Below are 19,243 nucleotides of genomic sequence, written 5' to 3' on the forward strand. Positions count from 1 at the left end.
AGTCCCAGGAAATTCAAGAGGTCAATAGTCACCTGTATACAAATAAATCTTTCTTCTGTAGCAATCAATATATCATCCAGATATTGTAAAAGTAAATGCCCAGGTCTTGATTTATCCTGTTTCCAGATCTCAAGTTCCTTAGCTAAATGATTTCCAAAAATAGTTGGACTGTTTTTAAATCCTTGGGGTAATCTAGTCCATGTCAGCTGCATCTTTTGCCCGGTTTGAGGATTTTCCCATTCAAAAGCAAACAGTTTTCTGCTTCCCTTTTCCAAAGGTATACAAAAGAAAGCATCTTTTAGATCAAGCACTGTAAACCATTGATAAGTCTCCCTTAACGCTCTTGACAGTGTATAAGGGTTTGCTACTACAGGATAAATGTCCTTAACTATTTGATTTACTGCTCTCAAATCTTGTACCAGTCTATATTCACCCAATGGTTTTCTGACTGGTAAAATAGGAGTATTATACTCAGATTCACATTCTTCCAAAATTTTATACTCCAAAAATTTATCAATCAATTTCTTCAGTTCCTGTCTCACTTCCGGTTTGATTGGATATTGTTTAATTCTCACTGTTCCTGCGCCTTCCTTCAAATCTATTTTAACAGGCTCTGCTAGTTTCGATTTACCAGGAATATCTGTTTCCCATACAGTAGGGATCACTGCCAAATCCACCTCCGGTGGAATTTCTTGTTCCTTTACCTTTTCTTGTATCATCAGGATTTCTCCCGTTTTTCACTCAGGTATTTTCAAGAAAAGTTCTCCTTCGTCAAAAACAATTTGTGCATTTAATTTGGATAACAAATCTTTTCCTAAGAAGGGTATCGGACATTCTGATACATACAAAAAATCATGTGTAATTATCTTATTTCCAAATTTCAAATCCAGGGGTTGCAGGAATGGCCTGTTTTTGTTCCAGTTTCTCCTTTACAGGTATTTAATAAAAAAATGTCGCTCCTGTATCCACTCCCAACCTCACAATTTAAACAACATTTTTTTTTTCCACTTTCTTATTATCAGAAGTTATAGCTATTACCAAATTATCTCTAATAGTTAGCTTACATTCATCCTGCCAATCCTTTCTTTGTCTTAAGTAAAAAAAACCAAATCCACATCTGGCATTTTATTCCATTTCCCTTCTCTTTTACAATACAGCATTAACTGCAAAATAGCGTTATAATTCAGTGTCCCATTCGTGGGCCACTTTTCCTGATCTTCTAATATATATATAGTGGCCACCAATTATTACAAAATTCAATCATCTGGCTCTTTGGCAAATCCTCATATAAATCCCCCCAATGCGCCAGTAAACATCCCAATGGAGAATTTTTCGGGATTTTATCATTTACAGCAAGATTACCCATGCTTTTACTTTTAAACAACCGAGTTAACTTAGTTGCCATGGTGTAATTACTCACAGTACAATACACAATTATTCAACTCTGTCACTCCGATCCGCGGATCCGCACTCCACACTCGCTTTCGTTCTCAATTATACGTTTCACCCTTACAGCCACGCTCACACTTTCCCACAGTTACTTTAAACAAACATATAACACAATATTATACCTCTTAATTTTCTTCTTAATACACAAACTCACAAAACAACAAAGAACACCAAAAACTTCTTCTAACTTCTTGTTAGAGGCACTACCTTAGAGAACACTATAGCATATAGTTTCTCTTGTCTACACTTTTGTCCAACCCTGCAATAGCTTTTGCTTATGTCTTACGGGCAGACGCCTAGGCTTCCACTTCCACAAGGATCCTTTTAGTCCAACCCTGCAATAGCTTTCGCTTATGTCTTACGGGCAGACTCCTAGTCCTACCCTGCGCAGCTCTTTCACCGCGTCTGACAGGTAGACTTACTCAGTGGGACTCCAACCCACTGGTGGGACTCCATCCCACTCTTTCCCATACAATTATTATAGTGGGACTCCCCCCCACTTTCTCCAGTGCACGCACTTACTTACTTTAGTGGGACTCCCACCCACTTACTACAATTAAAAAAAGAAGTGTCTTACCAAATATCCAGGGAACGTCGCGAAGAGCCTTACGGATGGGGGATCGATGGGTGTCCCCGAGAAATCCTCGGTGCCGGCCAGAACTGATCAGGTCCCCGACTCCTCCGGTCTCCTTCAGCGAGGTCCCACCTGGGTCGCTAAAACTGTTACCGAAATCTCGGAATGAAGAACTTATCGACACCAATGTGATGTAGATAAGCAGACACTTCTTTATTGACGGCCGGGTGCGTGAGCGAGTCCTCTCACGATCAACACACACCAGGTCCCAAAATCAGATTCCATATATAGAACTTATTCATACATATTCATTAATTATTCATACATAATCATAACATTTCCCGTAAATCATTTACATACTCTCCTCCTATATCCGATTATGCGCAGCAAAGCTTAGAAAGGTCTAGAAATGGGTCTGGGGTACGATTTGGGTAGGTGGTATATGAGTCGGTGGTCGCGATCTCCCCCTGCCGGAATTACCTTTTACTAAAGTTCACAGTTTCTTGGCAGGCACCTACAAGCTGTTCCAGTCGACTCTCCCCAGTTCCCATTAATCTCATATTCTGACATTTCAATACACCTCTGCGTACAGAAGACTGGTTAAATACAATGGAACCTTCCAACCCTAGAGTTATTACAATAGTTCCAGGCCCTTCTTCTAGCCTTGGTACAAGACGTACAAAAGATTCCATAACGTCTCTTATTGCGTAGATGCAAGTTTCCTATAAATTTTTTTTTCTTAGCCTTCTACATTTTAATTCTATTAAATGATTTTATAAAATCAATTAATTAATCAAATAGAATCAATCAATTTTAACTTATTAACTAATCGGTAACAAGAATACATGAAAGAAACAGCCCTGCAGACACCCCCCCACAGGTCAGTGCAGGAGGACAGGAGGTGCTCCAGGCGCTGGAGCAGATTCCCCTGCAGCCCATGCTGAAGACCACGGTGAGGCAGCCTGTGGCCCTGCAGCCTGTGGAGGTCCATGGTGGAGCAGGCGGGTGCCCAAAAGAGGTTGTGACCCGCTGGAGCAGCTCCTGGCAGGGCCTGTGGCCCCGCGGGGAGAGGAGCCCGGGCTGGGGCAGGTTTGCTGGCGGGGCTGGGGACCCCGGGGGGACCCAGGCTGGAGCCGGCTGTGCCTGAAGGACGGCACCCGTGGGGGGACCCGGCTGGGGCAAGGTGTGAGAAATGCAGCACGTGGGGAGGACCCACGTTGGAGAAATTCACAGAAGACTGTCTCCCATGGGAGGGACCCCCTCTGGAGCAGGGGAAGAGTGTGAGGAGTTCTTCTCTGAGGAAGAAGGAGTGGCAGAGACAACATGTGATGAACTGACCGCAGCCCCATTCCCTGTCCTTCCGTGCTGCTGTAGGGGGAGAAGGTAGAGAAAATCGCGAGTAAAGTTAAGCCCAGGAAGAAGGGAGGAGTGGGGAGAAGGTGTTTTAAGATTTGGTTTTATTTCTCATTATCTCAATCTAATATTGATTGGTAATAAATAAAACTAATTTCCCCAAGTCATGTCTGCTCTGCCCATGACGCTACTGGATGAGTGATCTCTCCTTGTCCTTATCTGGACCTGTGAGCCTTTTGTTGTATTTTCTCTCCCCTGTGCAGCTGAGGAGGGAAGTGACAGACCGGCTTTGGTGGGCACCTGGTATCCAACCAGGGTCAACCCACCACAATGTAATATTTCTGTATGTGGTCAAGGATTAAAACTTTACACATTCTCACAGTGTTACACCATCTCTTTGAAACATGACAAGGAGGGGATCTGAACAATGCTATTAGTGCTAATGCTTTTGACTAAACATTTCTGCAAAGCTATTACCAACTCAAAATACATTTAATATCTAGGCTTATTTAGTTATTTGAAAGTGTTCCAGCTAAAAAAGTTTGTCATGCATTTTCCACCCTCCGTTTTGTGATGCAGAAAACATGCCCACTCAGATTTTTTTGACTGAAATAATTTTATTTATAACTACAACTATTAACAACAATAACTTGGATTATAAATACTGGCAAGCCTAACCTCAGTTATTGTAGGTAAATTCAAGTTTTCAGTCACTGTGTTTCAATATCATTTTCAGTTCTGACACTCAGTCTGGGTCATCTTCCTCAAAGTCCCTAAAAATAGATTTCAGAATGTTATTTTGCAAAACAAAATACAAATTTATAAATCTGTATTTGCTTTCCCCCCCAAAAAATTACCCTACAACTAGGAGCAATTATGTTAAAAATATCAACATGAGAGACTTATTTCCTGAAGCATGGTGATTAAGGACCCAATAGACATTCTCTTTTGAATTTACCCAAATAAGTTTTATCAAAAGCAAAAGCAAATGCATCTAGGAGACTGCAAATGTGTTGATATTAATAGCTGGCAGCTGAACTGCAGTAATACATGCCTAAGAAGTTTATCTCCAAGTGCCACAGAAATAAACAATGACATAAATTGAGATTCTGAGAACCCAAGAACCCCCCCAAATCATACACACATCTGTAAAATACAGTATTTCTGTTCAGAGTGTGTTGATGTACACTCTGCTCTTTCAAAGCTAGGTCACCAACATTAAAAAGTTTCTACAAACATGCCTCAGTAATAAGGTACCAAAGTGATTTTATTGCACTGTGCATGAAAGAGTACACACATACAGCAAACATACTGCTAGGCAAGTGGTTTTGCCACTGGTTATGATTCCAAGGTCAGAGTGCAAAGATGTTTCACGCAAGAAGGTTTTGCACTTTCCTGTGGATCTAATTGCATCTCGTGCTTTCATTTTTGCAAAGTCATCAGCAAATTATTAGCAATCTGCTAATAACAAGCAACTTGTTTAATCTCAACATCATCAATAACCATAAATATAGCAAAGAAAACCTGTAAGATATCAAATACCACCAAATTTTAGTATCATTACGTAGGAGAGGGATGGATTTAGATGCTGAGAAAAATACTGATTTTTCTCAGGGGAATGTCTTTTTGGAAGAATCACTTTGAGGAACCAAAGAAAACAAAAATGCAAGGATGTCATTTGGACATACGTGTCATCATCATCAGATCTAGGCTCAAGTCTCTCAGAATCTATGACAATAGCTTCATGTTCACCATCTACTTCATCAGATGCTTCAGTTTCATCAGTAAGTGGACCTTTTAATATATTTTCAGAAGCTTTTAAAACGCAAAAATGAAAATGTTAGAAAATGTTACCAAAATAATTTTCAAAATAAAATTATTAAGAATATGAATATGATATAGTCTTTCTAATTTGCCTGCGGTTCTTAGCAGATCCCAGTACAAGCTGTTACCTATTCTAAGTGGGGAGATAAATTAATAGTGCAGCTGATGTGCAGAACAAGTATTTACAACTGTGGCTGTGCACATCTATAGATGACAGTTATGTTTAGCTGTGCCATCTTACCATCCTGTCATCAAGATAAGACACTACTGACTTTGTGAAGGTGGGTTTACCTGATGGGACTACCGTGTATTTATTGCACCTCCCTAACACATACACCAGGCTGCTTAGCAGGATGGGGAACATAGAGCTCTACAGTGGCTGCATTTTTGCCACAACCTCATTCAGCTATTGAGCTGCAAGTGAAAGTCCATCATAAAGAGATGTAGTAGAGATGTACAGTCACTTGTGAATTCTAAACCTGGCTTTTTGTGAGCCCACGTTTCATTTGGTAAACAAAAAAACCTGAAATAGCCTGTTGTGACATGAATTCAAATGCACAATCTCTATACATAGGGGCTATGCGTGTAAAAAAACCCCCACCAGTCTTTATTAATAAACCTGTTTGCAAAAATGTTTGCTCACAAACTGGGGATTTACCTGGTTTATAAATTGTGTATGTTTTAAATGCTAAGCTGACATCTGCGTTACTGAGAATGTCCATCAGGGTCTGAGGAGTTTCCTTGTTCCACTGCTTACGTGGCTTGTTTTCACTGTAGTTTATAACGCAGCCACCTAGGTATAAAATCATTAATAAATACTACTTACATAAAATCGCATTAGCAGCATGGATTACAAAGACCATATTCAAAAGAGAAATACAGGAAGAAAAGAGTCTAGATGTTTCTGTCTGCAGCACCACTGACCTCTCAACACACTGAGGCTGACATTACCAACATTAAGAGGAAAGAAAATGTCAGAAGGCCACAGTGGAACCTTCTGCTATCAGGGAGTGCCTTTTAATAGCAGAACATCTGAATACATGCATTCTTCTGTCCTCTTCCCTTGCCCTGCATATAATTATCATGTAATGTTCCTACCACAGCTTGGGAATTTTCTAACTACTCATATCTTGATTATTTATTTCAATAGCATCTATTCACATTTACTTAGAATACCTATCCATAATCACATAAAATAATTATAATAATTGCATACAGTGTAGGGCATTTCAAAACCAAATCATTTTTCAGGAGAAACCCCATGTTATATGTTCTAATTAAAAGCTGTTGATGTGGAAGCAAAATCTCTGCCTCACATCTGAAGTATATCATTAATAGTTCTTGTCATTGGCATTATCTGTATGTTAAATGACTACAGAAGTAGAGGTATGGATGTTATATGCTCCTAATGAAAGACAGGCAGCGGCATTCTGCATCAGATTAATTCCTCAGTGTTACCCCCACAAATGGTATACTAAGAGGAGGGTTGATAGGACAGTTTCTTAGCAATGATTGTAATTCTAGGGTTGCTAATGTTATCTGTGGCTTTCTTGCTCTTTGCAGTCCTCTTGTCACACAAAACCACTAAGAAATTCTCTTCAGCACAGTGGACTTGTTGAGTGTTTGTTACTAAATATTTTAAAATTATTTTGGCATCATTTTAAATATGTCCTGTAAAGTTTTGGCTTTTGAAATCTGTAAAGAATCACTGATATTACTTGAATTAAACCCATATTTAAATAAATCTTACTTTTAGCCTCTTCAGATGTAAAACTGGAGGAAAGCAAGGATGCATTTTCCAGGATATCCACTACAGTATTGGATATCTTCTTTTCCCATTGCCTCCTGTGGGGATGTGACACATCAGTAATTCCTGGGAGGACATCAGAAGTTTCTACTGCAATTGCAACAACAACAAAAAAAGGATGATAAACAGTATCTAACTTCATTCTCTGTCCATGCAAACTCGTACTAAGCATACAGCACTTCGCTGACAGTGATATCTGATTCTATGGGCACAAATCTGAACTTGGTAAGAGTTCACCATACATTTACTCTACACCAAATGTTTTCAGTCATTTTCTAATCCTTTGGCCAAGATTGTTTTTTTTTTTTTAATTTTTCTTTTAGATCTCAGATAAGCAGTAAGAATCAATATCATCACATAAGTAACAGTGGCATGGTTTTCTATAGGTGCAGACTTGTATGCTCTACCTGTTTAAACAGCTGGATTGCTGACATTTAGATATCACCACACAGATGGAAATGCATCAGTCTTAAAACTGTACAACTTACCCTTTTCATTGGACTTCCTTTGTTCCTTTATGCCTTCACTCAAATCCTTAGTAATATTTTTCCTTTCTAAGGGGCTATGCTTGCTACTTTCATCTTTACTTTGCTTTAAAAGAATAAAGACTGTATTAATCATTATCCTTGTCGTCAAGAAAAACAAAGCCGTAACATTAACATGGCATTATTTGAGTTTTGCTGCAAAATGGGTGGTCTAAAGGTCTGAAAATGAATCCACTGACACCATGAAGCCAATTGCAATTGCACTGTATGTATTATTGCACTGCATTTCACACTGCATGCCATTTTTTGACATGTTTCAAGTTACACATATGTAGTTACTTGATGCAGTTTGTAGTTAGTTTTTTTTACATTTAAGAACAGCAGCAATATAAAGACAAATGAGTCATACTCCCAGGGAAAGGAAGATGCACCCAAATATTAAGCTCCTCAGACTGACAGGTTTATCAAAAGAAAAAAAAGAAGTGCTACTGGCAACATGTTTTGAAAAATATACTCAATAAGGCTGCACTAGGCTGTGCTGTAATGTACCCATGGATGACTTCTTGGCCACCTGTGACTTAATTCTCCTCACCTGAAATCTCACATGGGCCCTAAAACCCACTGAAGATTATGTCCAGATTAGACCATTTTCACAGCAGCATGTTCAAAATGTGTCCCTAAAGCAAAGAAAATGCATCAATTTTTGCAGTATCCCAAAACTTAGAAAAATAGGAGAGGGTTTTTTGGGGGGCACAGGGTTTGACAGGGCTATAAGGAAATCCTCTTTGAAACTAAACTAATGTGAAGCATAAAAAAGTTACATGGGAAATGCACAGGAAAACTCTGTAATTTGAACACAGATGACAGCTGACCTAGTAGGCTGATCTATGATTCAGCATACTAATAAATTTCCATGTGAACTTTTCTGTAATACAGAACATTCTAAATTACTAAAATACAAATATTATATGTATATTTGAATACTTACCCTATTTTCTTTCTTATTATTTGAGCTTCCAGCAGCCATGACATTACCTGATACGTTAAGGAACAGATTCAAGAGTTAATGCCTTTAGCAAGCATTTGTGGTACAGTGGTATTCTAGAGGTATGACAGCAACACCACTGAACCAAGCAATGAAAATTATGTGAAAGCTTCTTCACAATTCAGTCAACGTAGCTCATTCTCAACAGGGAGTCCCTCTACTGAGTTCCAAATGTGTACAAATTTTGGTGTAACTAAATTTATGCACAAGAAAAAATCCAACATTCTCTCTAAAAATTAAATAATGAAAATAACTTGCTTCACTGTGTTCTGGGAAAGAGAGCACCATCATATTTAACATATATGCAACAGCTGAAAGGTTTGCCTATTTTAAAATTGAAAAGTTTAATTCTAACACAAATCTTAAGACCTACAATGTATGCATTGCAGCTTTGCACTGTACTTCTCATGTGGGAATATAATTTATGCCCTTCAAGCATTTTTCCATATAGATTCAATAATATTAGATTTTGAAATAATTAAAAGTAGATTTGAACATATAATACTGTTTCTAGCTGTGTTTAAGATCTTACAATTCCTAGCCATTTTATAATTTCTTACATAAATAAAAATGTTGCTGATTTACCCTTTGGCCTTGCTGCATTGCCTTCAAGTTTCTTGGTTTCCTTTAATACCTGGTCAAATTCATTTGCCATCCGGAATGTGTATGAAGAGATGCAAGTATTGTACCATTTTAAACTTTCTTAAATTACAGTATATGCTATTTGTTAAAAATAAACTCGCTATACAAAAGCATTGTAATGGATAACAGCTAACAATATTTAATTTTAGCAGCATCATGTCAATATTCAACTTTTATTTTCAAAACAAACCCTTCTAAAAACTGTTTTCTGAGAAGTCTACAGCTATATTTATGGCTTTTAGAGTAGGACCTACACAACACTACTTTTCATATTGTGATACACTAACAAACTACAAAAGAAACTGATTTAGTATCTAAAATGTACATACTGTTGCTTAAATCTAGAGATAAAGAATATACCATACCTCAGAAGGCAAACAATTTTTTACAAGTTTGGTTAAGGAACCTCTTGCAAGAATAGTACTGGCTGATGGACGATTCTGGGGATTTCTCTTAAACATCTGTTTTATTAAATAATGAAGTTCATAGGAATAATGAGATGGTAGTGGATTATAGGACCCTTTGCATATCTTAAGGATGAGCTGTTTCCAGCTGTTGGCTTGAAACTGCATTAAAAACAAACAAACATTAGAGCACGGAGCTTAAGCATAAGGTAGAAAAAAGCTGATACAATTTAAGACCAACCTTAACACCTATTATATAAAAATGCTTGGTATGTATTTATGTAGGCTGCCTATTACCATACTGATTTGGAACGCAGTCTGACAGTTTCAGGGCTCTAATTCAGAGGTGGGGAATGATGACCCTGAATCAATACATCAGTAGCTTTACATTTTGTAGGGCTATTACATAGGCTTTTGATTATGTTAACACTGACAGAAATTTGCTGAGAATGAAAATGTCATAGTTTGCATACAAAGTTTGTCTAAAACCAGATCATAACAGACATTGCAAACTAACCTGTACAACTGGAAACCAGGCGGGAGTTACTCCAATAAATTTAGGATTGTTCAAATTTTATTTTTATAGGAATTTGGAGGAAATTTGGATCATCTTGGTGTGCTTTACTTTGTATACTTGAGATCAGAAGCGAACTGCAAGAGTGAAACTATAAGCCAGGAAAGATGCAGACTTTGATTAAAAAAGAATAATCATCAAAAGTAGCCTGTAAAGGTACAAATTTCCTCTTGCAAATCTACATGAAATGGCTGAAGTTTTTACTTTCCTCAGCTAACTGTTAACCCGTCTTCAGTCAGGAATTACTGCTTCCAAGTATAAGTCATTGGTCAACTGCAGTATCAGCAGGGACAGCTATAACTATGGATGGCAACAGCCTGAGAGAAAACAGCTGAGAACTTCTATCCCCATGAAGAAAGTTTTCTCGTGGCACACCCCACTGGCTTGGCTGCAGAGTGCCAAGCATCCGTGGTGTGTGGCATCCTTTTATATCACCTCTGATAGATTATGCAAGAACACATGACCATCACATAAAACCAGACACATAATGTTTCACTGCTGCTGAAAAGGGAAAAATACTCCACTCCTTGGTATCTTAGCTCTGAGCACTTCCTGAATAGCTATGACACTGCCAACATCTTGCCACAGACCTACTTAGGTCAACACACATCTATGCACAGACTCCTTTATCACTCAGTTACGTACAGTGTAAACTAAACTCTTGCACTGCTAGTAGTTGCAGCTGTAGAGAATCTTTTGCTGATACACAGGATTTCATAGGATAGGATTAGCTCAATGAAAGGAAACTGATGATTAAAAAAACTAAGATGAAATAACCTTAAGTTAGGATGATCTCATTGTCTTGCAAAACACCCTGATAAGGGCTCTCATGTTAGCCATGTGTCTGTATATAGAAGCCAGAGGAAGTTATCAAATAAGAAGCATAGCATCAACACTGTAAAAGACAGTGTCCCAGAAATAACAGAAAGGCAGAACCATCCATCAAGGCTCCCACTGTCCCAATAGCAGGATAGTGCTTGGACAGTGACTTATTTGATTTGAAAAATAAGCAAACAGATATATCACTGATGCAAGGTACAAAACTGCTTATAGCTCACTACATTTTGCTATACTTGCACACAATATATTCTCACTAGCAAAGATTTTGAGTGTCCTTGCCTCCACCTTCTGTGATCATCCCGATCTTGTAAAACACAGTGCTCATTGCAATACCCCTGCAGATATCTGGAACCAGTCTGGCAGCTGCTAGACTCCTTAATAAGCCCCATATCACCTCACTGATACTGAGGAAAATTAACCAAGAAAGAAAAAAATAATTGCTTTCTAACAGTGTAGAAAATGGAGTGTTTTACAGAAGGGTCCAATAGGTCCCAAGAGCTGCTGAAAAACAGAAGATGTAGTGGAAGAGGGGTGGGAAGGGTGGAGCAATACTTCCCTCTTTCAGAAGCAGCAAGCAAACATGTCAGTCAAATATATAATTGACCGTGTATCCACCAAACTACACCTAACTGCTAATTAAGTTTTAAGGAATTCCAAACCTTTTTTGATAGCAAGAAAACTATACTTACCGGATGTCTAAGAGTGCACAGCTCATATAGAATACATCCCAGAGACCATATATTACTGTAGGTATAGAGAAAGATGAGAAATTTTGAGCCAAAAATTACAATTTAATATCCTGCCTAGAAAAAATGAAATTAATATGTGTACATAACTGAATTGAATAAACTAAAAAGAAATGTAAGCAACCATAAAAAACAATACAATTATGGGTTTAACCTCTCCAGTGGAAATTATCTTGCTTATTTTATCCTACCCAGATGTAAAAAAGGATGACTATCATACAGTGGTAGTTGGCTTTTTATTCCTAGAATACCTCTTCAATGATTTGATGCAAAAATATTTATCCTTCCACACTTGAAAGCCTTTGTATACCTTGGCCCTTAACATCAGAAGGCAGGCACACAATCCTAATCCTGAGAGCTGGAATTCTGGCCTTGTCATTAAGAGTTCTCCTACTGAGAAAAAAACCTTCGTCTTCCATCAAAAGTGCCACCTGCACAAGAAGCAACTGATGCCTTTCTTGCAAGAGGAGCAGAAAAAAACTTAAGTGCTAGAAGGTTTCTTCCCTCCTCTGGAAAATAAATCACTTGGTTCAGGTACAAGTAGGGTCACAGAACACATCTAGGGGAGGGAATGTAAAGTGACTTAGGATTTTGGGAGTCTAGGAGGAAGATGTAAACACCATACTATCAAGACGCTCTCAGAAGTTCTTGCATAAAGACCAGAACAACTGGGCTGTATAAATCTCATCAGTCCTGTAGCCATTATCCCTGCATTATCAGGACTGGCAAGGAGAGCTTAAAAAAATATGACCAGCCAAAAAAGTAAGACCAGCAAAAAAGACACAAACACATACATATATATATGTGTGCGTGCATACATACATACGTGTGTATGTTTTTATGTATATATTTACTCTCCCAAACACAGAGAGAGGTCTGCACACCAGTTTTCAAACTTGTAAGACTAAAGACACTGTACTCTTAGTTACCCAAGTAAGGAGGAATTTATGCCTCTTCATCTTAAAAAACCTGTAATTACCTCTTTCTAAATATTCTTCAGCTCAATATCTTCTCTAAACCAAATATGGATAAGCCACAAAACCAGAATGAGTCAACAATAAAAAGACATACATTAGTCAGGCATTATTTGTGACCACTGAAAACACTAATACCTTTTGTTGTTGTATGGCATATTTTCCCATATTTCTGGAGGTACATAATAAGGAGTTCCCACATATGTGCAAGCATATGACACCGGACTATTGAAATGACAAAGAAGAAATGCCAGATGAAAAGTAATTATTTAACAACTCTGTACTATTTATCAGTGGTAAAATAAAACTTTACACCACTGAGATCAGTGGAGATATCCACATACTGTGCAAGAAGGCATGCAGATCCAAAATCTCCTAATTTGACTTTTCCATTTTGAGTGAGGAAGATGCTCTGCATTTCAAGAGCATAGATTAACACAGTTAAACATTATTCTAGGAAACATTTCTGCAGTTTGTATATACAGAAAACAGTGACTATCTGTTGCAGAATGGCTGTGTGATCATGGCCATGACTCCCTTAAAGATCTTTGTGAAACAAAGTTAGCGTAAGTTAGCTGAAGCAGGCCTTGCAGCTATGCTGAGGCATGCTGATAAGGAAGCTGAGAAAAACACTGACCTTGTGCCTAATGTTGTAAATAACTTTGAGGAATTCACGTAGACAAGAGAGGAAAAAAAAATATGTAGCTAGCTATCCGCAGAAACCGCAAGTAGGAGGACGTATGAAAATGTAACCCTTTAGAGCTTAGCCAATCAGCAGATGACTAGTAGGCATAATTAACTGGAACTGTATATAAGACATAATCGCGCCGTAATAAATCGAAGCTTGCTTTATCACTCATATTGAGTCGGCTGCTTGCTTTCCCTTGCTCGTCGCAAGTGGCGCCCGAACAAGGGACCCCTAACCTTGTTCTTCACCGGACAGCGAGGACGGAGAAGCACTGGTAGCAGCGACCAGAGAGCAGAAGATCGGCTGATGCTGGCATCGTACCCGATCCGTGCTTGAGCCCAGGATAATTAAAGAAGGGGTTCGCCGTCCGTGAGCTGCTACCCAAGGGAAAAGGCTGCAACAGAGGACTTTAACGAGTGCACAGTGGAAAAAGAGGTAGCGCTAGCACTTTTACAATGCTTTTTAGAAAAGCGGGGACTAGGCCCTTTAAAAGATCTGGCCGGGTTAATTGCATTAGGTAAAGCAAAAGGATATTTTGCAGATCCTGAGCATATGTTTGAAGTAGAAGAATGGCATAATTATGGGGATTGTTTATGGGATTTAGTAATAGATGATGATAAGGCAGCAAAAAAATTGATGAAATCATGGCATGAAGTAACTAATTGTATAAAAAGATATCAAGCAGAAAAGCGCCTTGCTGCAGCAGTAACAAGCTGACTTGCAAGCGCAGATCCTAATGCAGGAAAAATTATGCCATGTGAAAATCACATTCCACTACCCCCTTTATCACAAACAGTGCCCTCTGTACCACCTATAGAGCCCACTGCACCACCTCCAGACCCTCCGGTGAAGTAGCCTCGGGGGGGCCAGAGGGCAGGGACACATCTGACAAATGTGCTGCTGAGGAAGAAAAAGGAAGAAAATAGCAGTGGGCAGTCAATACAAAATTCTAAAAAAAAAAAAAAAAAAAAAAAGGAACAAAAAAATACAGTAAACGAACTGGTGCGTTCTACGTGCATTAATTGGCAAAAAATAGCACAAGAAGCAGCTGCTCAGGGAATATTTGATATTGCTGAGCAAGTCAACCCCCCACAAGCTTTCCCTGTAACGTATCAGATGAATGCCGCTAACCAAAGACAGGGAACCTGGGAGGCTTTGATTGGAAAATATTAAGTCAGTTACGTAGTACAGTGAATGAGTCAGGCCTCCACAGTGAGCCCACCAGATATACCTAACTTTATGAAAGGGCCGTTATTGTGCCAGTGTATTCTGGAGAATAGTAACAGTTACACCAAAGGCATTTTAGTAACCCTGCCCTTAGATTCTTCTGTAGAAACAATGCTAGAGCGAATGAGTCGGGTGCCAGTAGGTCAGCAAGCCTTGCTAGTGGAAGCAATCCAAGCAGTAGGGAGAGATTTAGTGCAAGCCCAAAGTCAGGCTTTTGCAGCGCTTGCACCTCTGTGCCCTCCTGGGGCTACCGCGCCCCCAAAGCCAGCGACCACCACGCGCCGAGACTTCCCCTGCTATCGATGCGGGAAGCCAGGACATACCCGTGACCGATGTTGACAACGTCAAGTGTGGTGCCAAAATTGTCAGCGAGGGACCCACAGCACCAACGTCTGTCGGCAGATGGGAAACGAGAAACCGAGCGCGAGGAGCCGCAGCGCATCGACCCCAATCGCGACTCCTGTCACCTTCACGACACCCCCTCCAGGAGACATGACCAACTCTTATCGGCAGACACCGTGTTACAACCCGCCACCCGAAGGAGCCTCAGCCTGGACCTGGCAACAGCAGTAGATACAACATTAATTGACAACCGACCACAAAAAATCGCAACTCGTGTCCGAGGACCTCTGATAATTAATGGACAAAGTTATGGTGCTCTATTATTAGGGCGGTCTTCTGGTAGTTTGAAAGGGCTGTTGTAAAGTGTGTTGCTTATAGTAATAATTGTTATCATTGCACTCGTATGTTTAAGCTGTGCTCTCTCTTGTATTCAAAAATTACTCGAGCGTGTAACTGCACAAGTTTTGCTTGCGCAAAGAGAAAAAGGGGGAAATGTTGCAGAATGGCTGTGTGATCACTCATATTGAGTCGGCTGCTTGCTTTCCCTCGCTCGTCGCAACTATCACTTCTGATATTTTATCCTTATATTTCCTTTTCCTTGCTTCTCCTAACATTTCCACCAAAAGAAAAAAAAAAAAAAGTTAAGAACTATGTTTAAAGGGAAATAGAAAGGTTATATGGGCCTAAAGCTCCAGCATCAGGAACAGAGAAGAATCAGAGTTTAGAAATGCCTTATCTCTATGCTGTACTCGAATCACTAAGGTCACACTTTCTTCTGAATGTGTCTCTTTCTGCTAGGAAAGAGTAACAAAGAAAAAGTGAGAGGCAAGTTATTTACAAACTGCATATTTCATACACATTTTCTACATCTATTATTGATTTAAATTATATGCAGTCTGTCACAAGCAATTGGTGCAGTGTGGACATGAAGGGTACAGGTATACTTAGACGATGTTTACACCCACAATATTATGTCATCCCATACACTCCACAATTTCATTTACTTAATATTCTTAAGCCTAAATGAAAAACACAGCATGCAGCAGTAACAGGAAATTGTGAAAGAGGGATTTGAACTTTTGCATGCAGAAGAGAGTTTATTAATGGCAACAAAACTTGCTCTGTTCACCTTGGATTTGATATCCCTGTGCAACACACGTTTATCATGAATGTGCTTCACACCCAGGCACATCTGCACAAACCAATGAAGGATCTGAAAAGAGTAAGAGTTATAACAGCTCAATGCTGCATATAATGAATGCTTTACTAATAGATAAAAAACCATTAAGAAAAAAAAGCATGTTCAGAATACTTGGCAGTTAAAAGTAACTGTAGCATAATGGCCCCCAGTTAGCATGAAAGACTGAATTCTTCAAGATAAAGTATATTTTAACATGCCAGAAGAAATGTTTACTACCTCTGTCTAGAAAACTAATAATACATAAAAATAATGAAGCTAGGGAGTCACTACATGGCACTTTACCTGACGGTCATTTTATAAGCAAGTGAATTACAATTTTATAGTAAATTAGCAAATTAAAAAAATCCACACTGAGATAACATACTGTTTCTAAAAGGAAATGTATTCTTTTTAAAAGTACAAAATAAAGTTCTTGGAGATGTTTGGCCAACCTAAATATTATATTAGGGGAGGATACTGGTCTTTTCATTTTGATTAAGATGATGCTTCTAACTGTGGCAGGAAGCAGTTTTCAATCACTACAATGCCACTTTGGACCTTCTCCTAAGTAATATTATATCCTATCTGATAAAAGGAGTTAATGCCTGCTGAATGGTTCAAACATTTAACTGATACATAAAATGCAAGTATTTAGTCTCCTGGCTAGTTTCATTTATCTTACCAGAATGCTTTATTTACTTTCCATTTGCAGTACCTCTTCCCATGCTTGAAATTATGGCTGAAGTTTGTGTTAAATCCTTACTTAATTGCATAAATTTATGCATGCAAACCCAACTCTGTTTTTTCACACTGCCTGCACAATTCTCAGATATAGACAGCAATTTGTCTTTTATTCCTTTCAGTCCAGCTGTTCTGCTGGAAATTATCAAATCAAAAATGTTTCTATAAGTGTCCTTGTTTCATTTAAGGTGTTTGTATATCTATAATTTGTGTTATGCAATGCAGCATGCTTCAGTTTACATGAAAAAGGATTCCTAGGTCCTTGGTTCAAAACAATGTCTTACCTTTTCTTCAGGGAACAAATTTCCTCTTTGGTGTTTTATCTTTTGCATTAGAACTCCATCATCACAATATTCCATCACTATATACAGATGTCCACCAGCTAAATTTTAGGTAATTTAAGAATAATTAGTATTTTCGTTAGCGGAGTAAGTATGTTATTTTTACTATAAAGCTCCGACTACATGCTATGTATTAAATATTACAATAAACATGTACTTTGTTTATAATGTATTATAAACAACAATAAAAGTAATCTTGATCTCTTGAGAGTATGCAACTATAAACAAAGGTATTTTAAGTTTTTATATTTACCTTCAAATGATTCTTTATAGGCAATGATATTTGGATGTTTCATTTTAGCCAAAAGGACTGCTTCCTTCCTAGAGTTCTCTACATCAGATGAAGACTGAAAATGTAAGTATGCTCATATAAATGTCACACTAACAAATTTTCATACATAGATGATGCACCTCACTTTCCAAAAGGAAAGCATTTTTAAGAATTATTCTTCAGTTATTTTAATAAGACATTCATAAACTTGAAAACCCCATCATTTTTTAATCTATGGTTTATTACTAGCTGAAGACTTCTTCATTTTGGGGGAGGTGTGTGGGGTTTTGTTTCTTATTAATTTGAGAGGATATTTTGCTACTTTATTTAGTTACTTTTTATGTTTTGAAAATGCAGAACTATGTAACAAAGCAGCACAAAGACTTTGGAACAGATGACAGTCTATACTTCATGAACTCAGTATAAAGCCAAGTGCTCAGGTATTAACTGAGCTTCAGCCTCAATAAAGCCAGTGCCTCTCATTTTGTGATTATTTTTTTTTTGGTTAGCTAAGTGCAGAGAAGGTAACCTGAATAACTGATTACCAGCAATAATATGAGGCTAATTTCCTCATTAGGTGTTGCAGATGATGTCTATCCAGTGAAATCAATGGGAATGCAGCCAAGGGCATCAGCAGAACAGGGGTTTCATTCTAAGTGTCTTCCTATGTGCTACACTTCCCAAAATGTAGCCACATGCTTTCTGAAACAGATCAGATTTTGCTACCTTACTTATAATCAACATTGATTCAGACATAGTTACATAGTAGCCATACCATACACCTGTCTAATACACAAAACTCTAAGCAAAAATGTTCAGCATTTCAAAAATAGATCCAGAATTATATTGGTTTGTTTTTTGTTTTTAAAGTGGTGGATGATGTGATGTATGTGTCACACTTACCATGGGAAGTCTTATTTCCTTCATTGCATACTTCTGGTCACTGATTCTATGATGAACTAGGAGAGCTCGGCCAAAGGATCCCTCTCCTAGTATTTTCAACACTTTGTATTCTTCCATTCTTTACAAGCCTAGGTCCAACACACTTCTCTTCAAACACTCGCTTTCACAGGATGGTCTTCTAAACTTTATCATTACCTTGATTCATTCTTTTGAAATTTGTTGTTAATATAATCTGCATGAGGAAAAAAAACCCCAGCAAAATAATGAGTGATAAATGTGGGTACCTACAACCGTTCAGCATTACCACAAATACGATTCATAGAATCATAGAATGGTTTGGGTTGGAAGGAACCTGAAAGACCATCTAGTTCCAACCCCCCTGCCATGGGCAGGGACACCTTCCACTAGCCCAGGTTGCTCAAAGCCCCATCCAGCCTGGCCTTGAACACTGCCAGGGATGGGGCATCCACAGCTTCTCTGGGCAACCTGTGCCAGTGCCTCACCACCCTCACAGGAAAGATAATGTCTAGTCTAAATCTACACTCTTTCAGTTTAAAACCATTACCTCTTGTCCTATCACTGTAGGCCCTACTAAAAAGTTTGTCCCCATCTTTCTTATAGGCCCTCTTTAAATTCTGAAAGGCCACTTGTAAGGTCTCTCCAGAGCCTTCTCTTCTCCAGGCTGAACAACTCCAACTCTCAGCCTGTCTTCATAGGAGAGGTGCTCCAGCCCTCTGATCATCTTCGTGGCCCTCCTCTGCACTCACTGCAACAGGTCCACGTCTTTCTTATGCTGGGGGCTCCAGAGCTGAACACAGTAGTCCAGGTGGGGT

The 19,243-nt window shown here is 38.7% G+C and overlaps 1 protein-coding gene across 1 annotated transcript; it reads right to left on the bottom strand.

Moving 5' to 3' along the window:
* Positions 1-4,012: 4,012 nt before the first annotated feature.
* On the bottom strand, positions 4,013-18,644 carry LOC129783185 (serine/threonine-protein kinase Nek3-like). Its single transcript, XM_055793040.1, is given in 15 exon segments — positions 4,013-4,149; positions 5,065-5,191; positions 5,859-5,993; positions 6,951-7,097; positions 7,496-7,598; positions 8,481-8,527; positions 9,123-9,200; positions 9,541-9,745; positions 11,687-11,741; positions 12,856-12,942; positions 13,062-13,129; positions 16,104-16,187; positions 17,180-17,277; positions 17,490-17,583; positions 18,411-18,644. Coding segments are annotated over 15 exon segments (1,512 nt in total). The 5' UTR covers positions 18,528-18,644; the 3' UTR covers positions 4,013-4,082.
* Between the last annotated feature and the right edge of the window lie 599 nt (positions 18,645-19,243).

This window comes from Falco peregrinus, chromosome W, assembly GCF_023634155.1.
Source record: "Falco peregrinus isolate bFalPer1 chromosome W, bFalPer1.pri, whole genome shotgun sequence".
NCBI lineage: Eukaryota > Metazoa > Chordata > Aves > Falconiformes > Falconidae > Falco > Falco peregrinus.